Here is a 21,304-nt window from a genome sequence, read left to right on the forward strand (position 1 = left end):
TTTCTATGTTTATATATGCTTGATGGACCTGATGATAAGCCCTGACCGGAAACCTAGTTGGTCAACCACGGCAACGAAGACTTGGCCCTTAAAAAGAGCGAGAGAGAATAAGCAAAAGCAACAGATATTCGGAGAGAAAAACTGTTTATGCGGCTAATTCACTATGTAAGAACGCTTCTTACGTTAAAAAAGTGAAACTACTAATTCTAATTAAAGGACTGATTGATGAGTTTACAGTTCATGGAATTCGATTTCAGGGTCCATTTGTATGAAGAAAAATTATTTCGGGGAAATTATTTTACGGAAATAGTTTTCCATGGATCGAAAAAAATAACAAGCTAAGATTAGAAAAAAAAACGACTTCCCTTTCTGGTAAAAAGGAAATCTCTTTCCTTAAGTCACAAAAGAAATTAAAAAAAAATAACTATTTTAGTTGACACTTATTTTGATGGGAAATATTGTCTTTTATCATGAAGTTTCGGGGAAACAGACGCTTCCTAAATTAAAAATGAGTAAGTTCAAACTTTGCAAATCGCCCTTTAGAGATTTGGATAAACATATGGAAGACAGCATAGTCCAACTAGAAATTAAGTAAAGACTTTGATTTTCCTTTCTACCGGGTGATAGTTCCGGAGTCATTTCTTTTTCACAATCTAACGATAACTTTTAATGTGAGAGAATTTCCGTTTGTTTTTTTCTGATTTCGAGAGCATAAAACTTCAATGGGGTCATTCTCTCTTTAAGTTAAAAGTAACATAGTGATAGTTTTCGTCATTGAGTAAATGACACAATGATTTCTGAATTTCGGCCAATTATGTATTATCATCCCTAGTCTTTTGACATGTTCAATGTTGTCCCTAAATTATTGGTATATGTTTAATATAGTCCTTCCGTTTGCTCAAACAACGTTATTTGATAACGTAGATTTTTATATACCAAATTGGATTTTTAAAAATGATGTGTAAACGTGTTCACATTTTTATCAATCTACTTTACAAAAGAAAAATAAAAATTAGGACATCAGCATCTCCATCATTATTTGATGATGTGGATTATTACATCCTAATTTGATATGAATATCTTACTTGGATAATCCACGTAAAAATGGTCTTTGTTGTTCAACGTTCAAAGTTAACAGATTGAAAACCACTTCAATAGATTTTGATTGCTTGAAATTACAATATTGGACATTTTTACATAGTTAATGGAATAGATTGAACATATACTAATAATTCAGGAACAATATCGAACAAATTAAAAGATCAAAGATGATATTGTACATTGGATCAAAGTTCAAAAACCAATTGCGTAATTTTTCCTAAACCAAAATAACAAACTGTAGAAAGAAATCGTTTATGGAAAATTACGAATAAGTGCACACAAATTGTGGAGACCAAATAAGATGTACGTTTTTCTTGTAGAATAACGGCCTATCTGTTAAACGACTACGTTAAGATCCATCATACTTTGATTTTTATCAGTTTGCAAAAAGAGTCTAATAAAACGGGATATTGCAATGTCTAGCTCTCGAGCACGAGCCCTACGTATAAGAAAAGAGATATTTTAGAGTTTTTTTTTTTTTTTACATAGGCTGTTTGGTGTGCTGTATTGAATAAATTTGTACTCAGATCTTTTTTTTTTTTTTTTGTCAGAGTACTCTAAGGCTCTGTTTGTTTCACGAAAAATATGACGTCTTTACAAAATGTTTTTGAAAAATCATTTTTCAGGAAAATGACGATGGTTTTTGGTATTTGCCTAAGACCTAAAAATGACGTGGAGAATATGTTTTGCCATTTGGTAATAAAAATCTCACTTGATTTCTCATGTCATTGTTCGGTCGAAAATTGCTAGTGTGGAACATGTCATTCTACGTGGCACAGCCGGCGCTAACGTGAATAAATTTTATAATTTTTTAGTAGTTTTTTCTTTTTTCTTTCTTTCTCAGACGGTCGCCGACCATGGCAACCGTCGGCAACCGACCACAAGCGAGGGATGAGCCTTGCGGGCCTTGGGCGAGGCTTCACCTCCCCAAATCCGGAGAGGCCGAGGGTGAGCTCGATCTCACCTATGGCTGGTCGCTAGCCGTTGCCATGGTCGGCAACCAATAGAGGAAGAAGTAAAAGAAAAAAATAAAAAAAAAAATGAAATATTGTTATAAAAATAAAAAATGAAAAGAGAAAAGAGAAATACATAATTAAATAAAAAAATAAGAGAAAAAAATTAAAAACAACAAGAAGGTGAAACGAGTGCAGAGAGGAAAGAGGAGGGCAAATGATTTCCTCTATGCAAAAACAGAAAATAATGTTCTCTACTTTTGAAGTTGTTTTTTTTTTCCACCAGTGAAAAATGTTTTCCTTGATTAGTTTATTTTTTTATGAACCAAATGTAGAAAAACATTTTTGTTAAAAGATTATTTTTCATAAAACACACAGAGCCTTTGCGTCATGTTGTTTAGATCGTTTCATTCCCCAAAGAAATTGATCATCGAATGAACGGTCCCTTCTTGGGATTGGATTTGGGTTATAGAAAATGTCGAGTGCCAGCCCAACTCGTAGCCCAGAAAGGCCAATAGGAACAGTGGTAAGGCATGAAAATCAATTGACGTCTCATCTAAATTCCACTTGTCCGCGTCACGTATCCAGATAGACGAATGGGTTGAAGCCTTTATCCGCTTGTTAGAAGTGAAGAGCATACACACATTAATAAATCTCTCTTGGAAATCCACCAATGCAACCGCAAGCGGCAAAAATTAACCGGGGCAAATCTAGCTCCGATGTCGTGCTCGAATGACCAACCTAAGTTTTAAGTGTGGAGATAAAAAAGGAGGAGGGGGACCACGTGAATTACTTTAACACGTTTATATTACAATCGACCGAGTTCACTAATATTGACCGGTGAGCGCGAGACGGTAGCCGACCACATCGTCTTCGTATTTGACTACTCGGTAATATTACGTCATGGTTATTCTCTTCTTAAGCCTTTTCCTGAGAAAAGTAATGAGAAAGTTTTCAGCGGGTGTCGTAATTTAATAATTAATCCCCAAGTGGAATGTAACATTATGTGTAAAGCTGTTTGTATCATTAGCTGCCTTTTCACAATAATACCCTTCTTTTTTATTTTTGTCAGAACTTTTCTAAAACTTTAGCCCGTGATTATATAATAAGGGCTACTTTAGGTCAAAGGTCTCGAGCAATATGTAAAGTTTCGAGCCCCGGCAATACATCCATGCAATATATCCTCAATCCGTCACCTTTTTTAAGTGGGCTTAGGTCAAAACTACTAAGCATAGATAGACAAGGCTGCTTTTGATTTTGGATACCCTTTCTAGTAATCAAGTTCATATTTACCAAAAGAAAAAAAAAATACCCGTCAATCCCGAGTAGAGGGTTGTTTGGATACCCGACAAATCCCTAGGCGCCATTCTTTTGGCGCAAAATGTGATGTTTCTGAAAAATATTTTTCAAAAAATCGTTTTTCAAGAAAATGATAATATTTTTCGGTGTTCGGCTGACACCTAAAAATGAACTCAAAAATATTCTCCGTCGTTTTGTGTGAAAAATCAAATTTGATTTTCTTCCATGCACTCCTTTGAATAATTTCTTTCTTTATTTTTTATTTTCTTTTTTAAATTCTCTTTGTTCTCCTTTTTTTTTGTTTATTCATTTTTAAAACAAATCAAATTTTAATTTTTTATTTTTTTTTCCTTTTCTTTTTCTTCCTTCCTCCACGGCAACAAACCAACGATGATGGTGGGAGAGCTCAAGGCTCACCGGCCTTGGGCACCGACCGTTGCCGTGGCCAAGGAAGAAGGAAAAATGAAAAGAAAAATAAAATAGACATAAAAAAATAATTAACAAGAAGAGGAAACAAAACATTCAAATAATAAGAAATTTGGATTTTTTAAAAAAAAATTAAAAAGAAAAAGAAGTTGAATGAGCGGAGGGAGGAAAGATAAGGGAAAAAAAATATTTCCTATCTTCAAAAAGAAAAAAATCATTTTCCCCACTTTCGATAGTATTTTTTTTTTTTTGTTGACGAAAAATGTTCTTCTTAACTCATTCATTTTTTGTGAACCAAATGCCGGAGAATCAAAATATCATAATGGATTCATGGTCACCGACAAATGCACACATAAATAATTTTTTTTCCCCTTTTTTTGTGTGTGTGTGTGTGTGGAGAAATAGAGATATGCACGACTTTAGATGGAAGAATGCTAGGCTGGCCAGCAATAGCGAAGGGCAGGCAGGATCGGAAGCGCGGAGAGCCACAGCAACGGCCGAGTCTCGCCACCATCAAAGAAGGAATTTCAAATTTCACGGGGGTCAATTTCTACGGACCACGACAAACTCCTTGTTCCTCGGCGGGGCCCACTTCCCCACTCCCCCGGTCCACAGAAACAAAACGTAGGACTGATACCAAAAGTGAACCATGGAAGAAAAAGACTCGTCGAGCATGGCTCTCCACCGCCCCCGACGGTATATACGACGACGTGCCCAAAAAGCACCCCCCCTTCCTTCGAACACCAAGTATTCCCACCATGTTACTCACGGATTTTTCGACACCCATTATTCCATTTTTCATTATTCCTAAAAATCCCAATCCGCGAAATAAAATATTCGATGTTCACGCGGATCGGGTCAGATATGAGCTAGAATACAAATGAGGAGGCCCGATCAGAAACTGTTTCGCTTTTTTTTTTTTTTCTACTGTTGTACAGGACGCGTCTATGCAACATGTTGGATCCCAATATGTCGAGTTTAGAAAAGGCGATGTTGAAGTCGTGGAAGTGGGAATATTAATTGCGAAAGGACTTTTTGTAAGTCGAGTGGGATTCGTCCAATGATCGTGTCTTGTTTCGGAAGGGTTAAGAAAGGACATGTTTTAGGGCTGGAGCCACTGTCTCCTTCCCGTGACCACATGAACGGAAGCGAGGCGGCCGAGAACAAGAATCAACGTCGAGATCGAATGAGACGTTCATGTCATTTGCAGCTCTCGTTCTTGATAGTAATAAGCGCATCTATCGGGCGCGGTGAGAAAAAAAAAATAAACCAACCACTTGAACTTGATAATCACATGTGTTTTGAGTAGATTTCGCCAATGGCCGCATGCACTCAACCATCAGTCATCATCTTTGAACAATCAAAAAGATCTAACAAATAGAAAATTCGATAGGGGTGATCCATTGCTAGTCCTGTCCGGTCCCATCCAGAAATCGGGAATCGGATCGGTAGGATAGGTTTCCGGAATGTCTAATGGAACCGGTTGATTATTAGTAGGGTGAGCAGCAGACTAATTTTCTTAAAAATGAATTAAGTTCTTGTTGATGTCCTCACCACCAAATTTCCCCATCAAGAACCCCTCGAATAACATGATCCGTTATCTTTCCTGGACCATTGTTTCTGTGCCACGAGATCAGCCAATCACCACCCCTCATAATGGAAAGAGACAGCGAGAGATCTTCGCTGTAATAAGAACACGAAAGGTTGTCGGGGACGAATCTCTCCCTCTTTTCCCCTCTGCTTTTTGCTCGCACCGTCTACTTTCCCTGGATTTTTTTTTTAACGCTCCAATTTTTTTTTTTTAGTTTTTTAAATTATGGATTTTGTTGAAAAAGTCATGCTTACGTCAGCATGATGCAATTGTGATCCTGTTGATATATATATATATAGTGCGGGAGAGAGAGATGAGCTTTTAACTTTTAAGACAGTGTCCTTAAAGTACGTACGTCATACGTGGTGAGGCAGTGGACGAATCTCCTTCACGGACATGAACATGGCGATGTCTTTTTCCCTCTCTTTCTGGCAAAGGAAAATTGGGGTGCATGTCGTATTATTTTCCGTATACTCCAATTTTGAGGTTTTTTTTTTCCTTTTTTTCTTTTCTGAAATGCTTGTTGTATGGAAATTTATGGATAAATCGTCAATGCGAGGCCTTATATTTTGTACGTCCATCATATATAGCCGAATATATACATATACACGTGCATGAGCCGAATTGATCATTTATTGATCGTATCTTTTGTACATACGGATCGCACGGCATGAGCCGGATTCTCTGCTTCAAAGTGCCCCATTTTCTGTGTCGGGGCAATACATACAAGAGCTATCTCCTGAAGATGCAACACCAGGAAGTGATTCATCACAGACCACATAGCTTTCCAGTGCAAACAATTCAATTTTTCTGTGGGTTGCATGGAAATGGAAAAACGGCATTCGAGATTTGAAGTTCACCACTAAGACTTAAGGGTCAAGCCATCCGCCAAGGATAAAAGGGCTTCGGAATTGGAAAAGCTCGCCATTAGGGCCAGCCAATAGTAAATGGCTTCTTAGCTAACCATCGAGGAAAAATTTACCTTCCGAAAATATAGAAACCGGGGATAAAAGGTTCGCTTACACAGAGAAAAATCTCATCTATCTATCGTATTCCTCGGCCCGGGACATTATATAACCATTAAAAAAGAAAGGGAATCATATGCTGTTATTTTGCACGCCATGCATGGCCTCACTTTTAAGAAGAATTTGCTTAGTGGAAAAAAAAACTCATGGAATTTCCCTCGTCTCGGAAGTTCCTTGCTCCCTACCACGTGGCAAGTTCTCATTGGACGTCCTTTGCTCTTCGTTGTGCAATGAGGACGTGTCACCTGTTGCGACCAATCCTAAATGGGTCTTTGTCATGGGAAATTATGTCTTTTGATTTTAGTTTTTTTATGTGAACATTGATGACGTGCGGGCTTTGGCACAAAACGATTCTTCTACTTTGGTTGTAATTCGAATATGTCCATTTCTATGCGATATACATGGCCCTCAAGCTTTCAACTACATAGAGGCATTGATGCATGAAGTTATAAGTTTTTTTTATCTTCTTAGGATCTACCATTATAGGTGAATCGAAATATAATTTGGATTACAATAAGATACACCGCCGGTGTACGACAATTTTTGCACAAGCAAACGTGAAATGGAAACTCACGCGTGCTAATAGAATGAGTATAATCGTCGGAAATAGGAATTATGTACGTGGCGGCTCATAAACTCGCTTGTGTAGTGATTTTTTTATGCCGTCGTAGTACCATTTAAAAGTCCATATAATTTTTTATAAACGATGGAGGAGTTGGGAAGATCTTGCGAGTTCAAGTTTGAGAAAAATCGAATTCAAATCTAAAATCGCGCATTCAATCTATTGAGAAAAACTATTAGATTTTGAAGTTGACAAAATTGTTGTAGTATCTTGAAAAGACTTTGTGTTGTATTTTGAGGACATCTTCTAAATATATTCGTGCTTTCAATTATCTGCTAAGTTTTATGTACTGAAAGAAGCAAGCCATGTCGACGTAAGTGGACTGATTGATTGATATATTCTAATTTTGATGCGATCCTCGAAGATGTTACACTCTTAATCTTCAATGCTTTTATGTTATGTCATCTCTCACCAACAGCTCATGATATGGTTGGTATTCATTGCCTAAGTTATATTGTGACGCAGCATTTAGTGAAGATCGCAAGTAAATCCTTGCTAAAGGGAGAGAAATATCGAAAAGTCTGTAAATATTATTAATGAGTTGCCCCAAAAAAAAAAAACGTGATAAACACCTTTTATAGGGTGTTATCCTAACCCTAATCCAATTAGGATTCGAAATATCAAAAACAGAAAATTACAAAAGTGCCATTGAAATAAAATTAAGCCCGAAAAATACTAAAAAAAATAGGATAACCTATCTAGACATTCCCAAATCGCCAAAATTCATTGTTAGTCACGGCCAAAGGAAGTGAATATTGATTAGGGCACCATTTCGCTTCAGCCGACCGAATTTGAGCTCGACCCGATCCGTCGGTTCTAGCCGTAACACCGTTTTGCCTTCCGATTAGATTTCTACCGATCCAATCGATCCGTAAACGCACTACTAATGACATCCACATCACATTGATTGCCTAGTAATCTTAAAGATAATCTTCATGACTCTCCAAACAAGGAATCTTGATTGGTTGGCAACACCCCGAAAATAATTTTCTTTCTCGGAGACTCGGTTTGTGGTTTCAAGAATTTGATTGTATGGTGAACAAATTCTCTTAAATCTCGGATCTTTCAACCGCAACGGCTACATGATCTTTTTCATCGGTCCGCCAATGGATAGTTTGGAGATTCATCCGTGGTGTGTCTATCCAACAGGAAGCTTAGGTGATGGGGAGTATATAAGCAGCACAAGACACTGTAAAGTTAAGACAGAGATCAAGGGTTCAACATCCTTATTTCGAGAGAGCTAAACATATTCTATATTATCTTTCTAAAGCTGAATCTTGTAATTCTTTGAGAGGCATTGTGCAGTGTTCAAAAGTGTGCAGAGTGAGAAAGTCTTTGAAAGAAGCAAGCACTCACTTCGTGTTGAAGTGCTTGAGTATAAGTTATCACACTTTACTGTAATTTTTCATTTGATTACTTAGTGGAATCTAGCCAGTGGACTGTTAGTGTGGGAGAGTGAACATAGGTTTAGCATAAGCCGAATCACTATAAACTATTGTGCATTGCTCTCTATTCACTCACTCGCATCTATTTACAGACTGATAGAAGCATTCCACAAGTTCTTTTCTTTATATCTGCTCCTATCAATCTTGAGGCTTTTAATTCTGCGTTTTTCTGTCAAAATTGATCTTAATCACCTATTTCACACATCTAGGTGATAGTGTTAGTAAACAACACAATCGCGTGAGCCTAATTTGAATGGTGAACCACATTAATCCAACTCAATAATTAAAATTAAACGTGAATATTCGCTTACTAATTATCCCAAGGACGCGCCTATTAGGCTATTATGGTGGCTATGTCCACAAACCTGTAAACCTCCAATCTCAATAACAGTACAATTGTACATCCTACATATTTTTCCAACATGCACTAGCTATTTCGATATGGATTTGGTTAATGGGTCTCTCTATAATTATTATGCAATTAACAAAAATGTTTTTCTTTTTAATGTGTTCTTCTTCTCGTTTTATGTATTATCAATGTTTTGGGAAAATCGAAATATTTCTCTTTAGGTATACTTAACAAATGGTCAGGAAATATCTATTAACGAGACCGTTTGAATATTAGAACTCGAGACGAAGTTTGTTGACATATATTTGTTGGACAATTGATGCATGAGTCCCCAAAACTTGTCAGGATAATGCGCTTGAGTCCCAAAACTTTCATATCGTGCATTAAGTCCCAAGACTTGCAACTTCGATGCATTTGAGTCCTTCCGTGAACCATATCGTCTTATGTGCTAAGCAAGCGCAAGTCAAGTAGAGAACGACTCATGCTCGGTTGATGTGCAAGGGAATTAACGACTCAAACTATGCGTATTAGGCGGCAATTAATTAGTCTGCAGAATTTATAATAGAGCACTGACCTAGTGATGATGAGAAATACAAAAGGGCATTTCAAAGTGGTTCAGATTCTATGGATATCAAAATCCAAATATTGATACAAGTCAACTAGATCCCCCCCCCCAAACAAAAAAAATCGGTATCAATTCATCCAGCTATAGTGATACCTCTAAACCTTTAATATCGATTAAAATTATCCACTTAGGATTAGGTGCTGCATTAGATTGATTACCACAGAATATGTTCAATTAATTTTATTTAAATCTTTAGTTAATTAGCGAGAAGGGGTTGACTCGGATTATGATAATTATCCACATAAGAGACAAGCAGAATGTGGGCAAAATGGGAATGAGAGGCCACTATAACGCCCATAAGAATCTATTAATTAAGGTTCCGCTTGTTCGTGGCAAAAACGAATGATTTTGAAAATATCTTCGTGAAAAAGATCATTATATCGCTTGCAAAATAAATGAGCAAAAGAATATTTCCATCATCCCTGAAAATATTGAGACGTAAATTATTATCGATAATGTTTAACCGATACAAGCGATCGTTTTTAGGAAACTATTTTTCAAACTATTCATTTTTCGCTAAACAAACGAAATTCAAATAATTAAAAATTCCTCAAAATGAAAAATAGAGAGAAAAAAAAGGACTTTGTGCTAGGGCAAAGTAGCAAAAAGAAAGTGAAAGTTCCTTTGAGTGGTCGTCATGGATTCGAAACGATGTTTGTGGGGGACGTGGCACGAATTCATTGACTTCTCTTTTTGATGATCCCGATCTTATTGGATGACAAGAAGGAAAAAAAGATTAAAAAAAAAAAAAGAATTTGCAATGGCATATCCAAGAAACTATATATGTAGTTTTCAGCGGTGCATTATGTGCTTGTTTCTAAATAATAAGCGTGTTCGAAACATTTAAATATATATGATCGAGATTTAATATCAGATATAGTGAAATTCAAGTGAACAAAGATCGCGCTATTTAATCCATATAAATTCTCAATCTTTTTTTCCTGTTGCTTTCTATTAGAAAGTTCAATCCAATAACTCGATCAGGGAGATTTAGGATATATTTAACCCTTTAAATTGAAGTATTCGACATATGACATTCTACAACCTCATGGCGGTGTCACGTGATACTGGCACGTTCGGAGCACCGACCACATATCATTATTCGACACGCGTCCGACACGAAATAGAAATCTGCAGAGAGTGTCCGTTCTTTCTAATCCATGAGAGTCAAGACCAGAACTAAGAGAGGAGGAGAAAAGGAGCATTAGCTCACTAAAGTAAAAATACAAATTAATTGGCCCATCAACTTGAGGGTCAAAGCCTACAAATACCTAGAAAAAACCATGGTTAGCTAGGTCCAAATTAAATATCTGAATTTTTGCCTTTGGAACTGCCTTTCCGACATTCCATGATTGGGCGGAAATTCTCTCACCAACTGTCATTCTAAATTAATTTTTTCTCCTCTGGATGAATAATCTTTTATTGTTTGATTAATGCCGTCGGTCCATTTTATCTCAACTTCGAAATTCCATCGGAAGTGGAACCTTTTGTCATATTGTCACCATCCAAGCCACTCATTTGGGTTGGTCCTCAGTCCCACCTATCATTATCAGATTGAATAGTTTTTGTTTTTCTTCTTCTTTATCATATTCGTTCTCGGGCAAATCCACGGAATACAAATGGATAATGTATATTCTCCTTTTCCTTATTATGAAAAGATACTTCTGCACAATGGAAAAAGACTTTTTACTGATCAAATGTTCATTAACTTTGGAATATTTCAAATTCACGGTACATGATGAATAATTAGTCTTCAAATTAATAGCATTACAGGTTACATAATCACCTCCGATTTCATCTGTAAGTATTCTGTTTAAATACTGTGAATGTCGAATGATTGGAAAGGAATTGAGGGAAAATTGATCCAACATCAATGATTACGTAAAAAAAAAAAATTGAAAATTGAATGACGAAAAAGGTGGATCTTACGTCAATGATTGCATAGAAAATTTCACGTCTTTGCCGTTGCATGAAATAAAAAGCAATTTTAACAGTTGAAATGCTTATTTACCATTTCGGGACATTTGAATTTCGAAGAAGCTTCCGACCAAAAAAAATAAATTCGAAGAAGCAGGGAAGAAACCATGAATGGAATTGACTTGTTCTCATGTAGAAACCCTCATCGGATTTTATCGAAAAAAAAAAACCCTTAAAACATGTCATAAAATTTTCGGTTTGATTTGAGTCGTAGCCATTTCTCATAGTGTTTCAACCCTAAGTCAAGCAGGCCTCTTGAATCCAGATCTCAAGAACGGCAAGTCGTCACCGCATAATTATAGGTTCGAAGCCTGAACAAATTGTTGTCCAAATTCTTCATGGAATGCCCATTTCTTCTTTTTCGAGATGTATTATGGTGAACAATTTAAAAAGGTCCAAATAATTCTCAGCTACTCTGCAATTTTCTTCTTCTTCTTTTTGTATTTTTTTGGGGTGTTTCCCTTTCAGTGTGGTTGGCTTACATACGTAGGCCAATCATACAAACTACCAAAAAAAAAAAAAAAACCAAAGTAGATAAGCTCGTGGGGAGTGAGTGGTATAGCTTCATAGGCAGAGACAAGACCTATCGCACAAAGTTTTTTGTGAAGTCTCAGACACACTTTCCTCAGTTTGTGGTCGAAACCATGGGGAAAAAAAACACACACACACATATTTTATAAATTTCTTTTCCCCCTCTCTCTTTTGGCTCTCTCTCGAAGTGCCACGTCACCACATTTTCTTTTTCCAGGGTGTTATTACGATGTGGGTTTATTTTGGCACTTTATACGTATAAAACCACACGAGTACTTTTCATTCAGCTTAGAAATACGCGAAAAAAGGTTTAGATAGAGAGAAGCGACAGGCCCATGCAAAGGCAAAAAAGAGAGCTCGGTCCCATTTCAGTGAGACGTGACGCCTTCAATTCCTTTCCAACAGACATTATTCCTTTTGGCTATAATTGAATTGCCCTCTCTCTCTCTCTCTCTCTCTCTCTCTGTCTCTCTCTCGGTTCATTTTTCGAGAATTTCATTCACGGGCATTCTCTAAGAGAAATTCTTATCTAGATCCTGCTCCCATGTTTGGGGAGGAATCGTAGCCGTTGGACTATGTGGGATTGGTGCAAAACTCTCAAGAACTTACTGTTAAGATCGATCCGGTCCGTATAAAATACGCATCGTCGATGCGTGATTTTCTCATCCTTTGAATACCAGCTAAGCAGCTGATTAATAATCTGTTGTTTTTTGAAAGTTATATTTGTTCACTGTTAAGCATACTTTATTAATGTTTTGAGTGCACAAAATATGTTGTACATATACCTTTTTTTTTTATTATGGTTCTTTAATATAACAAAAATGATTCTAGTGATGATGGTGTCTAGCCGCCCAATCATGCTGGGGGGCTCATAAAGTGCTTCATTTTGCTTCCTCCTTAAGCCATTGTCCAGCCAGTCGCCATCATCTCTCTCTCTTCCCTTCAACTTTTTCCAAATTGGTAAATGTTTATAGTTTTCTAGTAGCCCTTGCTTTTCCTGTCGGGGTAATGGACTATGGTATTTATTAGGAGGCACCAGTCATAGGTGTTAATTAATTAATCATAGGAAAAAAAAAAAACATGTCCCCTTGAGGAAGTAATCGATAAAACATTTACCTCATGCTTTTAGTGTATGGTTTACCTCTTGAGCAGGTGATTTAAAAAATTGATTTTATCATGCGACATATTATTTGTTATAATCACTTAGGTGCACATGTTACACGCGCCTTAATTCACTGTCATATTGACATCTCGTGATTTTTATGAAGTTTTGTCAATCTGAAAAATTTCCTTACACTCACTACATCATGGATCATTTATAGAGATGTTACCACTTAATGTTTGTTTATTGGACCTCCTATAGAGTTTGCTAATTTTAATTCCCTATTAAGAAAATGTCTATGTTGTGTTCTAACGTAATTCTAATGAAATGGGGCATTAGGTTCATTCTGTGATACGCACAATAAGGGCATGTGAGCCATCTTTTTAGGAATGAACATTTGGTTTGATTCAGCCCCTTAATTGGTTTAGTAGTCGGTCCAATTCTATGTCGATTGTAAGATGAATCGGTTCATTTCTCGACACTTGAATACTCATTTTAACCTAGTAGAACTGGTGGGATTCTCAAGTCCGACCTTGGAACTACCGCTTTCTCTTAAAATTGGCCTAATCAATCCATTTTTATGGTCGGAAAAATTGAATTCCAAGAAAAATTTCACATTTATCACTCATTTGGGAGATTACATGATCGATAAATTTAAATTTTTTATTGTTTTAGGAAGAGTTTAGCTTGCTAGTATTTTACAGTTGATAATTTGGAAAAACAAAGCATGAGTGAGAATGGAGAGCATCGGCCTTAAACCCTCTATTGGGCTATAATTTTAACTATTGAGAAATTGATTTGGGTCGACTAGATTCGAAATTCCATCTCCATGACCAAGCTGCTCGGTGCTTAGCCATGCTCGGTGCTACTCTGCATTTAATAAAGGAAACCGTCGGATCGACCATTTGACAGATCTGTCGGTTATTTCTGACCACACGATCTCACATTCAATAAGTGCATTATGCAAAACACGTGGTGATGATGTATGGATTTACGGTTGCGATTGTATTGTCCTTGACAAGTACTATCGGGAAGCATTTTTATACTGAAAAATTGTATCACGCTCCATAGAAATATTAAATCTATGACATTTTCTCGCACACGGTTAATGGACAGGTATAACAAGAAACTCGATGTACATATGTAGACACGTGTAGGATAAGTAGGTAAACTCAACCTTCAACACTCAATTAGAGTCCATCCTATTGGTCATCGTTTGATTTTGTGAATCATGTCGAGAAATTCACATAAAACATTATAAAATTATCCATTTTATACTTTGATTGACATATGCACTAATTTTAGTACTACCTTCTCATTGCACTATGATTGATTTATATACCATGTTGTTAGGATTTGACGCACAATTATAATGAAATAAAAAGTAAAAGCGAGAAAGAGATATCAAGATGTAGGGTTTATCATGATTTGCCCTTAAATTAGGGTTACATCTAGTAGATAATTCAATTATAATTAGCACCTCACTCAATTACAAGAGGATTCCACTTTGTCATCACCCTAATAAGCAAAAGATACTGAGTTTTTCTCTCGACGAGGAATATGAACCACACTCCGATATTTGCCTTACATACATATATTTGCAACAATTTTTGAAGGACGTACGTAGATGTCTTTTCAAAGGAGGGGTCCCATTGCACACGATTCGAAAAGGCCTTTTGGCCTCTTTTTATACCCCCCAAGCTCTTCCTTCCCTTGCCATCGGCCACACACAACCCTTCCCCGCCTCAAAAACGTCATCTTCTCCTTCTCTGTTCTCCTCTCCATCTCCTATCCTCCCCCTCGAAAAATTTTATTCAAAAGCAAGAAAAAACCAACTCCTCGGAAGAATTTTTTGGAAGCTCTTTGCTTTTTATGGGCTTGAGGTAAATAAATAAGCTCTCTCGCTGCGTGTACGTGTCATGATTTGATCCCACGTACTCAAATGCTTGTCTATATGTCACGAGGTTCAGTAACTCGATCTTTTGTTCGATAGCTCGGTGTAGATTCTGGTTCTCGGGATTCACCAGTTCATCATGCATGTTCTAGTTCGTTTCTTGTTTGGCCCTAGCTCACTCGTTGTTTCTGTCATTCCCCTCTCTCACTGGTGATCCGAAGCTAAAGCTTCTTCTTGGAGATCAGAGAGAGAGAGAGAGAGAGAGGAGAGAGATAATATGACAGCTTTTCTAAGCCAAAGCCTTTTTCTAAGCCAAAGCCTTTGTCTATCTCCCGCTCTCAAAGCAATGGTCCATCATCATGAAGAAGCCAAGGTGGTCATCGGCGAAAAGCAAGGCATCACCACCATTCTTGGATCTGAGCCCGCAAAACCCGGCTCTTCATTGCGCCGGACTCTATCCGCCGACATGTCCTCCAAGAAGTGGCTCTCCCAAAATGGGTTGGTCTCCAAGAACGCTCTTGCCCACATTGTGGGCTTGTCTTCTTCCTCTGAAGAAGATGATGAAGAAGACAGTTATGTGGATAAGAGGAAGGAGAGTCGGGATCTGGATAAGTGGAGCCACTTTGATATCCGGAGCTCGATCATGTCCCAAAAGCACGAAGAGCCGTCCGTGCGGGCCCCGCCGCCGTATGTTCACCCCCCGGTAAGGCGGTCTAAGAGCTCCTTGAGTGAGAAGAGCCTGGAGATCTGTACAGAGAGCCTTGGCTCCGAGACGGGATCCGACGGGTTCTCCTCGTACCCGGCATCAGAGACGGGCGATCTCCCGGACAAAGACGACAAGGAGCCCGACACCATGCTTCAAGATCTGGCAAAGCTGCGGTCGCCGCGAGAAGATCAAGATCAACAGCTCCACTTCGCAAAGTACAGCAATTACGAGGGGTTGGGCAAGAAAAGGCAACGGCCGAAGTCTTTCCCTCCGCCTCTCCCTTCGCTCTCTCGCCCTGACGGGGCCTCACTCCGCATGCAATCCCGTAGGGACAACGGGCGCTTGGTCCTCGAAGCCATCTCGGTCCCTACAGAGAAGAACTCTGCGTTCAACGCCGGGGAAGGCCGCCTCGTCCTCACCTTCAACGTAAACAGCACTTTGGAGCATGTCGGCGACAACAATGAAGCAGTAGGAGAAGAAGGGGAGGAGGAACAAGAGGATGTATTAGAACTCAACGAGGAGTTCTTGGGTTTCAGCGAGAGCTACGAGAAGGATGAAGAAATGGTAGAGGTGGAGGAAGAGGAAGAGGAGGAGGAGGCCAAGAAATTGATATTTGCCACCGAAGATGCTCCACCAAATATATTACCCGGAGTGGATGTGAATAATGTCCGTAAGATTGCATTTATGATGAACCAGAAGCCCAAGGATTTAGCTAATAGGAACCCCGCATGGCCTAACAAGTTTAATGAAGTGCTTATCCCCGGTGGTAAGGAGGACAAGGAAGGAGACGCGCCAATCCTCCTTCCACGGTCGCTCCCACCGCCGGGTCGGGCGGCCCGAGTGATCACCGAGGCGCCGCCACCATCCACCGCAGCCTCCTTCAATGCTTATGAGTACTTTTGGCGGACCAAATCCACGCTTGCCAGCGCCGCCGCGACCATGATAATCAATCCAATCGGTAGTGCCCAACAACAATCCCTTGCCCTTAAAAGCTACTCTAACAAGTACATCATCAACAAGAGATTTGTTTCAAATGATCAGCATCATCAAGAACAAGCAGCAGATTGTTGGGCCTCTGGGGTTAAAAGTTGTAAGGAAAGCGGGAGGTCTCTTCCGTTCTGGGAGCCCCATTGCATTGCCACATCCCGAAAAAAAAAGGAAAAAAAGAAGGATTTGGTTCCTTCCTTTTGTTCCCCTTGGGACACTGATTTTCCCACTTTATTTCTCTTCTCACATCACAACTTTGTGCAGTCAAATAAGAGAAGAAAGAAGAGAGAGAGAGAGAGAGAGAGAGAGCGGGGGCACTTTGGCTTTAATTTCACGTAGATCAGAGAGAGATAGAGAGAATCAATCATGTGTCATCGGTTGTAATATATAGCTTTTATTTTTCTTCCCCCTTTTATCATGTTATGTCATTGTATTAGCTAGCAAGCTACAAAAGTCTGAAAAAACAAGATCTTGAGATCAATCTTTGACTTAAAAAGAAACTTTCATGCATGTAACCTTCCCCCCTGATTATTACCATGTCCCTTTTGCTTTTCTAATTAAAACTTTGCCTTTACGTGACTCCCGGCCACTAGGGTTTCGACGGGAGTTGGCTTGTCCCAAACTAATGGTGATTCTTGGGGTAACATTATCCCCCCCGACCTTTTCCCGATGTTTTCTTGTCGGTTAAGGGTGGTGATGGATATTTTCTTTTGTCATCTACTGATAATTAATTGCTTCGGGAGCAACCTGGTTGAAGCTAGTTGTCCCTCAAAAAGAGCATCCAGCCTTCCGCACCGTTCGGTGGGATCGTGTTGGTACAACGTAAAAGAAAAGGTGATTCTTTTTGTGGCGTGAAAGGAATAAGGCAAAAGCTATCTACATGGTTCACGTCTAAGAATTTGTTCCAAGTAATATTTCGCCGGATAAAACATGTGTGGAGTAATTCTGGGTATATTGGACTAGCTTATAAAAGATGGTAAAATGACATCACGCGTTGTAAATTAGCTTTTTCTATGAATATGTAGGTTATATTCAACATCTAACAAAACATCTCGTATCCTCGACATGTCTTTGATCCTAGGAGGACTTGTAGGAAAACATGCATCCGTTCTTGTTGTGATGCCGATAATTCGTAAGTCAATTAGCTGATTAATTGCCTTCTCTTTATCATAGTATTGTATGTTAACGTCCAAATTGCTTTGATTTAGTTTACGAGTCAATCAATGTCCCCAACCAAGGCTTGAAGTCGTGTGGCTATCCATTTTTCATAAGAAAATTCCCTCGTTTCTTGAGTTAAGAATTGTGATGAAAGAGAGAGAACTAAATTTAGTATTATGTGCATTAGCCTAATTTTAGACTTTACATAATTATTATCTAAATTAGCATAATGCCAACTATAATCAATCGGGACCAATCAATGAAAATATATAGGATCTCCTAAAAATATCTATAACACCCTCCCTCGGACTCAAGATAATTTGAAAGACGTCAACTTGGGTTTGAGGAAAAGATTAAAAAAATGTCCAAATGGATGTGTCCTGGTGAAGACATCAACAATTAGTTTATTAGACGAAATAGAGAAAAGTTGAAAAGTGCCACGAAGAACATGATATCAAATGAAATAGCATTTTCTTTCAATGTGTTTGGTGCGTCCATAAAAAACATCATTATGTGCTATTCTACAGAGCACTTCGATTGTCACAATGAATGATTGTTACGCTATTTCGACGTAGTCTCATGTCTTCTATTAGCCGTGATAATATAATAACTCAACGCCGTATCAGTAAGAGCTCGCTATTTCGGCGTACTCTCATGTCGCAATGACTTTTGCTTTTGTACTAGAGTGAGCGATAATGGTCCGTTTCTTGTTATGCCACGAGATAAGTGAGTTGCCCAAAAAGAAACAATAGGTGTAGTGAAGTAACGATCTTGAGGACATGATAATAAGTTGCCAACTACAAAGTAGAAGGAGCATAAAAGTGAAGGTATGGAAATGACATATCCTTGACATAGCAAAGAATTTGAAGGGTTGCGGCAAAATGAATCGTATGGGACGCAATCATGTATTGACTAATAATGCGGAGATGTTAGGTTTAGTTACACTGAAATATATAAGATTGCCGACCAGTTGTTAATAGAGTGTATGATTCGAAAGAGGAGTCCCATCTTGGTATCAAATTTGGCATTAGTCTTAATAGGAGTTATAACGACTTTATAGTTAGTGAGTTTGACTTGAGAAATAAGATTAGCGGAATATTTTACTATGAAAGACAATAACTAGATGAATCTAAATTAACTTTCGAGCCCAAACAATAGTTGAGTCACCTAAGATCTTTCATTTCATATTGTTGAATGACATATTACTCGAGTTTTGACTTGCCAATATGATCATCGTAAGTAATAACCATGTCATCCACATATAAGAGCAACATAATATACCCATGGAATGTGTGTCAAATAAAAAGAGCATAGTCATAAAGACTGAATTTGAAGGCAAGAGGTTCTATGGTTGAGCTAAACTCGGAATAGCATACACAAGGAGCTTATCTCAAGCCATATATAATGCTCAACTAATCAGACACACTTTGTTGGAAGGATGAGTGTATCATGGGGGAGGCACCATATAAACTTTCCTTAGTGAAATAGCCATTTACGATTGTATTTTTAACATCCCTATGAAATAAAGACCAACTAGCTGTGGCAACAACAAGAAGATTGTGAGTATAAGAAAGGCATGTAATGTGAAGGCCGGAATTTCCGCCGGTTGGATTATTAAGCGAAATGGTCAACTACAGACAAAAATGAGCGACGACAATGTTCGAGAAGGTTACTCATGGATGCGATGGTTAGTGAATGAAGATTTAGTGATGGTATTAGGATGAGGAAACGTTGAACGATCGGTATTGATTTTGGACTAGTTTAAGATTTATCTCCGCGAAACTTGGTCCTAGAATCCCCCAAGTGCCCCAACCCGACTTAGGCCCTCCCCCACCTATAAATAGGCCTCTCTCTCTCTCTCTCTCTCTCTCTCTCTCTCTCTCTCTCCTTTCCCCCTTTGTGGACATTCTTTCCTCCAATTCTCTCGTTTTTCCTCTTTTCTTTCTCGGCAACTCACTCACCATGCCCTCATCTTCACCGACGACATCGACCGGTAGCTTACCTCCATCGACACCACGCTCGAGCTCTCAAGATGACCCTAGCTTAGTCCCTCCGCTGCTTGAAGACTCGCGTGAAGCCGCTGCCGTTCGCATCTTAGCCATGCACAAGGAGGAAGATTCGACTCAATTTGGCGACGATCTAACTTCCATTTCTTCCGAGCTCGAATCTAAGATAAATGGTGTCTTTAACCCTTCCTCTGGATTAGTTCTTGTTCATCGATTTGGCCCAACACGGTTGTCTGAAAATGGGTATAACAAGGGAAAGAATAGTTTGCATGTGGGGAAAAACGAGTTTGTTTGGATAATCAATCACTTACTCTAGTGTCCACGGGTCTTGGGCAAGCCGATTCTATGGCTCGATCGTTTGGATTATCGATAAAACGACTTGAATTGAAGTTGGACGGCCAATAGGGTGGTTCGACCGTATAAGGAAGGAAGATCTGCAGCTTCAAGTGTTTGGACGATGATTCAACCCTGATTTTTCTTTCGCTTAGGACTTGCGGCAAGTAGAACCTTTTACCCTTTTCGCTAGACTAGCTATTGTCCGTCGATTGGGAGCAGAGTCATGGTTTATTTTTGTGTATGAAATTTGCTTTGTCTGTTCATTATGCTTGCCGAATTATGAGCGTGTGTAGCTTTAGATAGCCAAGAGCTTTGTGCCGACCGTCCTGTCTATAGTTGAGATGGCTTGAATTCGGGTGTTCTTGTTTGTGGGTGATTAGCACGAAGCCATGTATTACGTGTGGCATGCTTGATGTCTTGTGGTATTGTATGGTCAAGCCATGGTATCGATTTGCATTGAATTCAAGCATCCAACATGCGTGTGGTTGGTTCGATTGCCTAACAAGTAGTGAGTGCCATTTGGGCCCGTGGGCCCGGAACCGGCCCGTTGACCGGGCCCACGGTTCCGGAAACGCGGGAACCGGCCCGTTGACCGGGCCCACGGTTCCGGAAACGCGGGAACCGGCCCGGAACCGGCGGTTCCGGGCCGGTTCCGAACCGCAAAAAAAAAAAAAAAAGATGGTGGGCCCGGGGCGTAGAGCCGTTGGGCTCTCCGCCCCGGCCCCCTCTCCTCCCCCCGCGCCCGCTTTGGGCCGTTGCTTTTCATTTTTTTAAAAAAAAAAATAATAAAAAAAAATGATTCTTGCCTATAAATACATATGCTTCCCCTTTCATTTTTGTCACAAATTCTCCGAACAATCTCTCGAATTCTCTCCGAAATCCTCTCAAATCGCTCAAATTCTCCCAATTCTCTCAATCCCGATCAATTCTCTCAAAAAATGGCAAGTGGAAGCAGAAATGCCGACAAGGGCAAGATGGCTATGGGAGATTCCGACTATCCCTTTCATGAATACGATCCTCGTGAGTATGCAAGTTGGGAAGACGACGACGATAATATCAACTATGTCCCGATTCCGAACGTCGAGCACATCCCAACACAAGAAAGTCTTCATCCTCCCACCTGGTGTCGAAGAAACGTCAACGGCAAATGAGCCGGAACGGAAGGGCCGAG

The 21,304-nt window shown here is 39.1% G+C and overlaps 1 protein-coding gene across 1 annotated transcript; it reads left to right on the forward strand.

Annotated features, from left to right (window-relative positions):
* The first annotated feature begins 14,783 nt into the window (after positions 1 to 14,783).
* Positions 14,784 to 17,238, forward strand: LOC115735551 (protein FAF-like, chloroplastic). The gene has a single exon (XM_048284238.1). The coding sequence runs from the start codon at positions 15,218 to 15,220 to the stop codon at positions 16,970 to 16,972; it is 1,755 nt and encodes a 584-aa protein (XP_048140195.1). The 5' UTR covers positions 14,784 to 15,217; the 3' UTR covers positions 16,973 to 17,238.
* Positions 17,239 to 21,304: the final 4,066 nt, after the last annotated feature.

Source organism: Rhodamnia argentea, chromosome 8 (genome assembly GCF_020921035.1).
Source record: "Rhodamnia argentea isolate NSW1041297 chromosome 8, ASM2092103v1, whole genome shotgun sequence".
Lineage (NCBI taxonomy): Eukaryota > Viridiplantae > Streptophyta > Magnoliopsida > Myrtales > Myrtaceae > Rhodamnia > Rhodamnia argentea.

What these genes read in the sequence shown, in the direction of transcription:
- LOC115735551 (XM_048284238.1), top strand. Translation starts at nt 15,218, where the DNA reads ATGACAGCTTTTCTAAGCCAAAGCCTTTTTCTAAGCCAAAGCCTTTGT.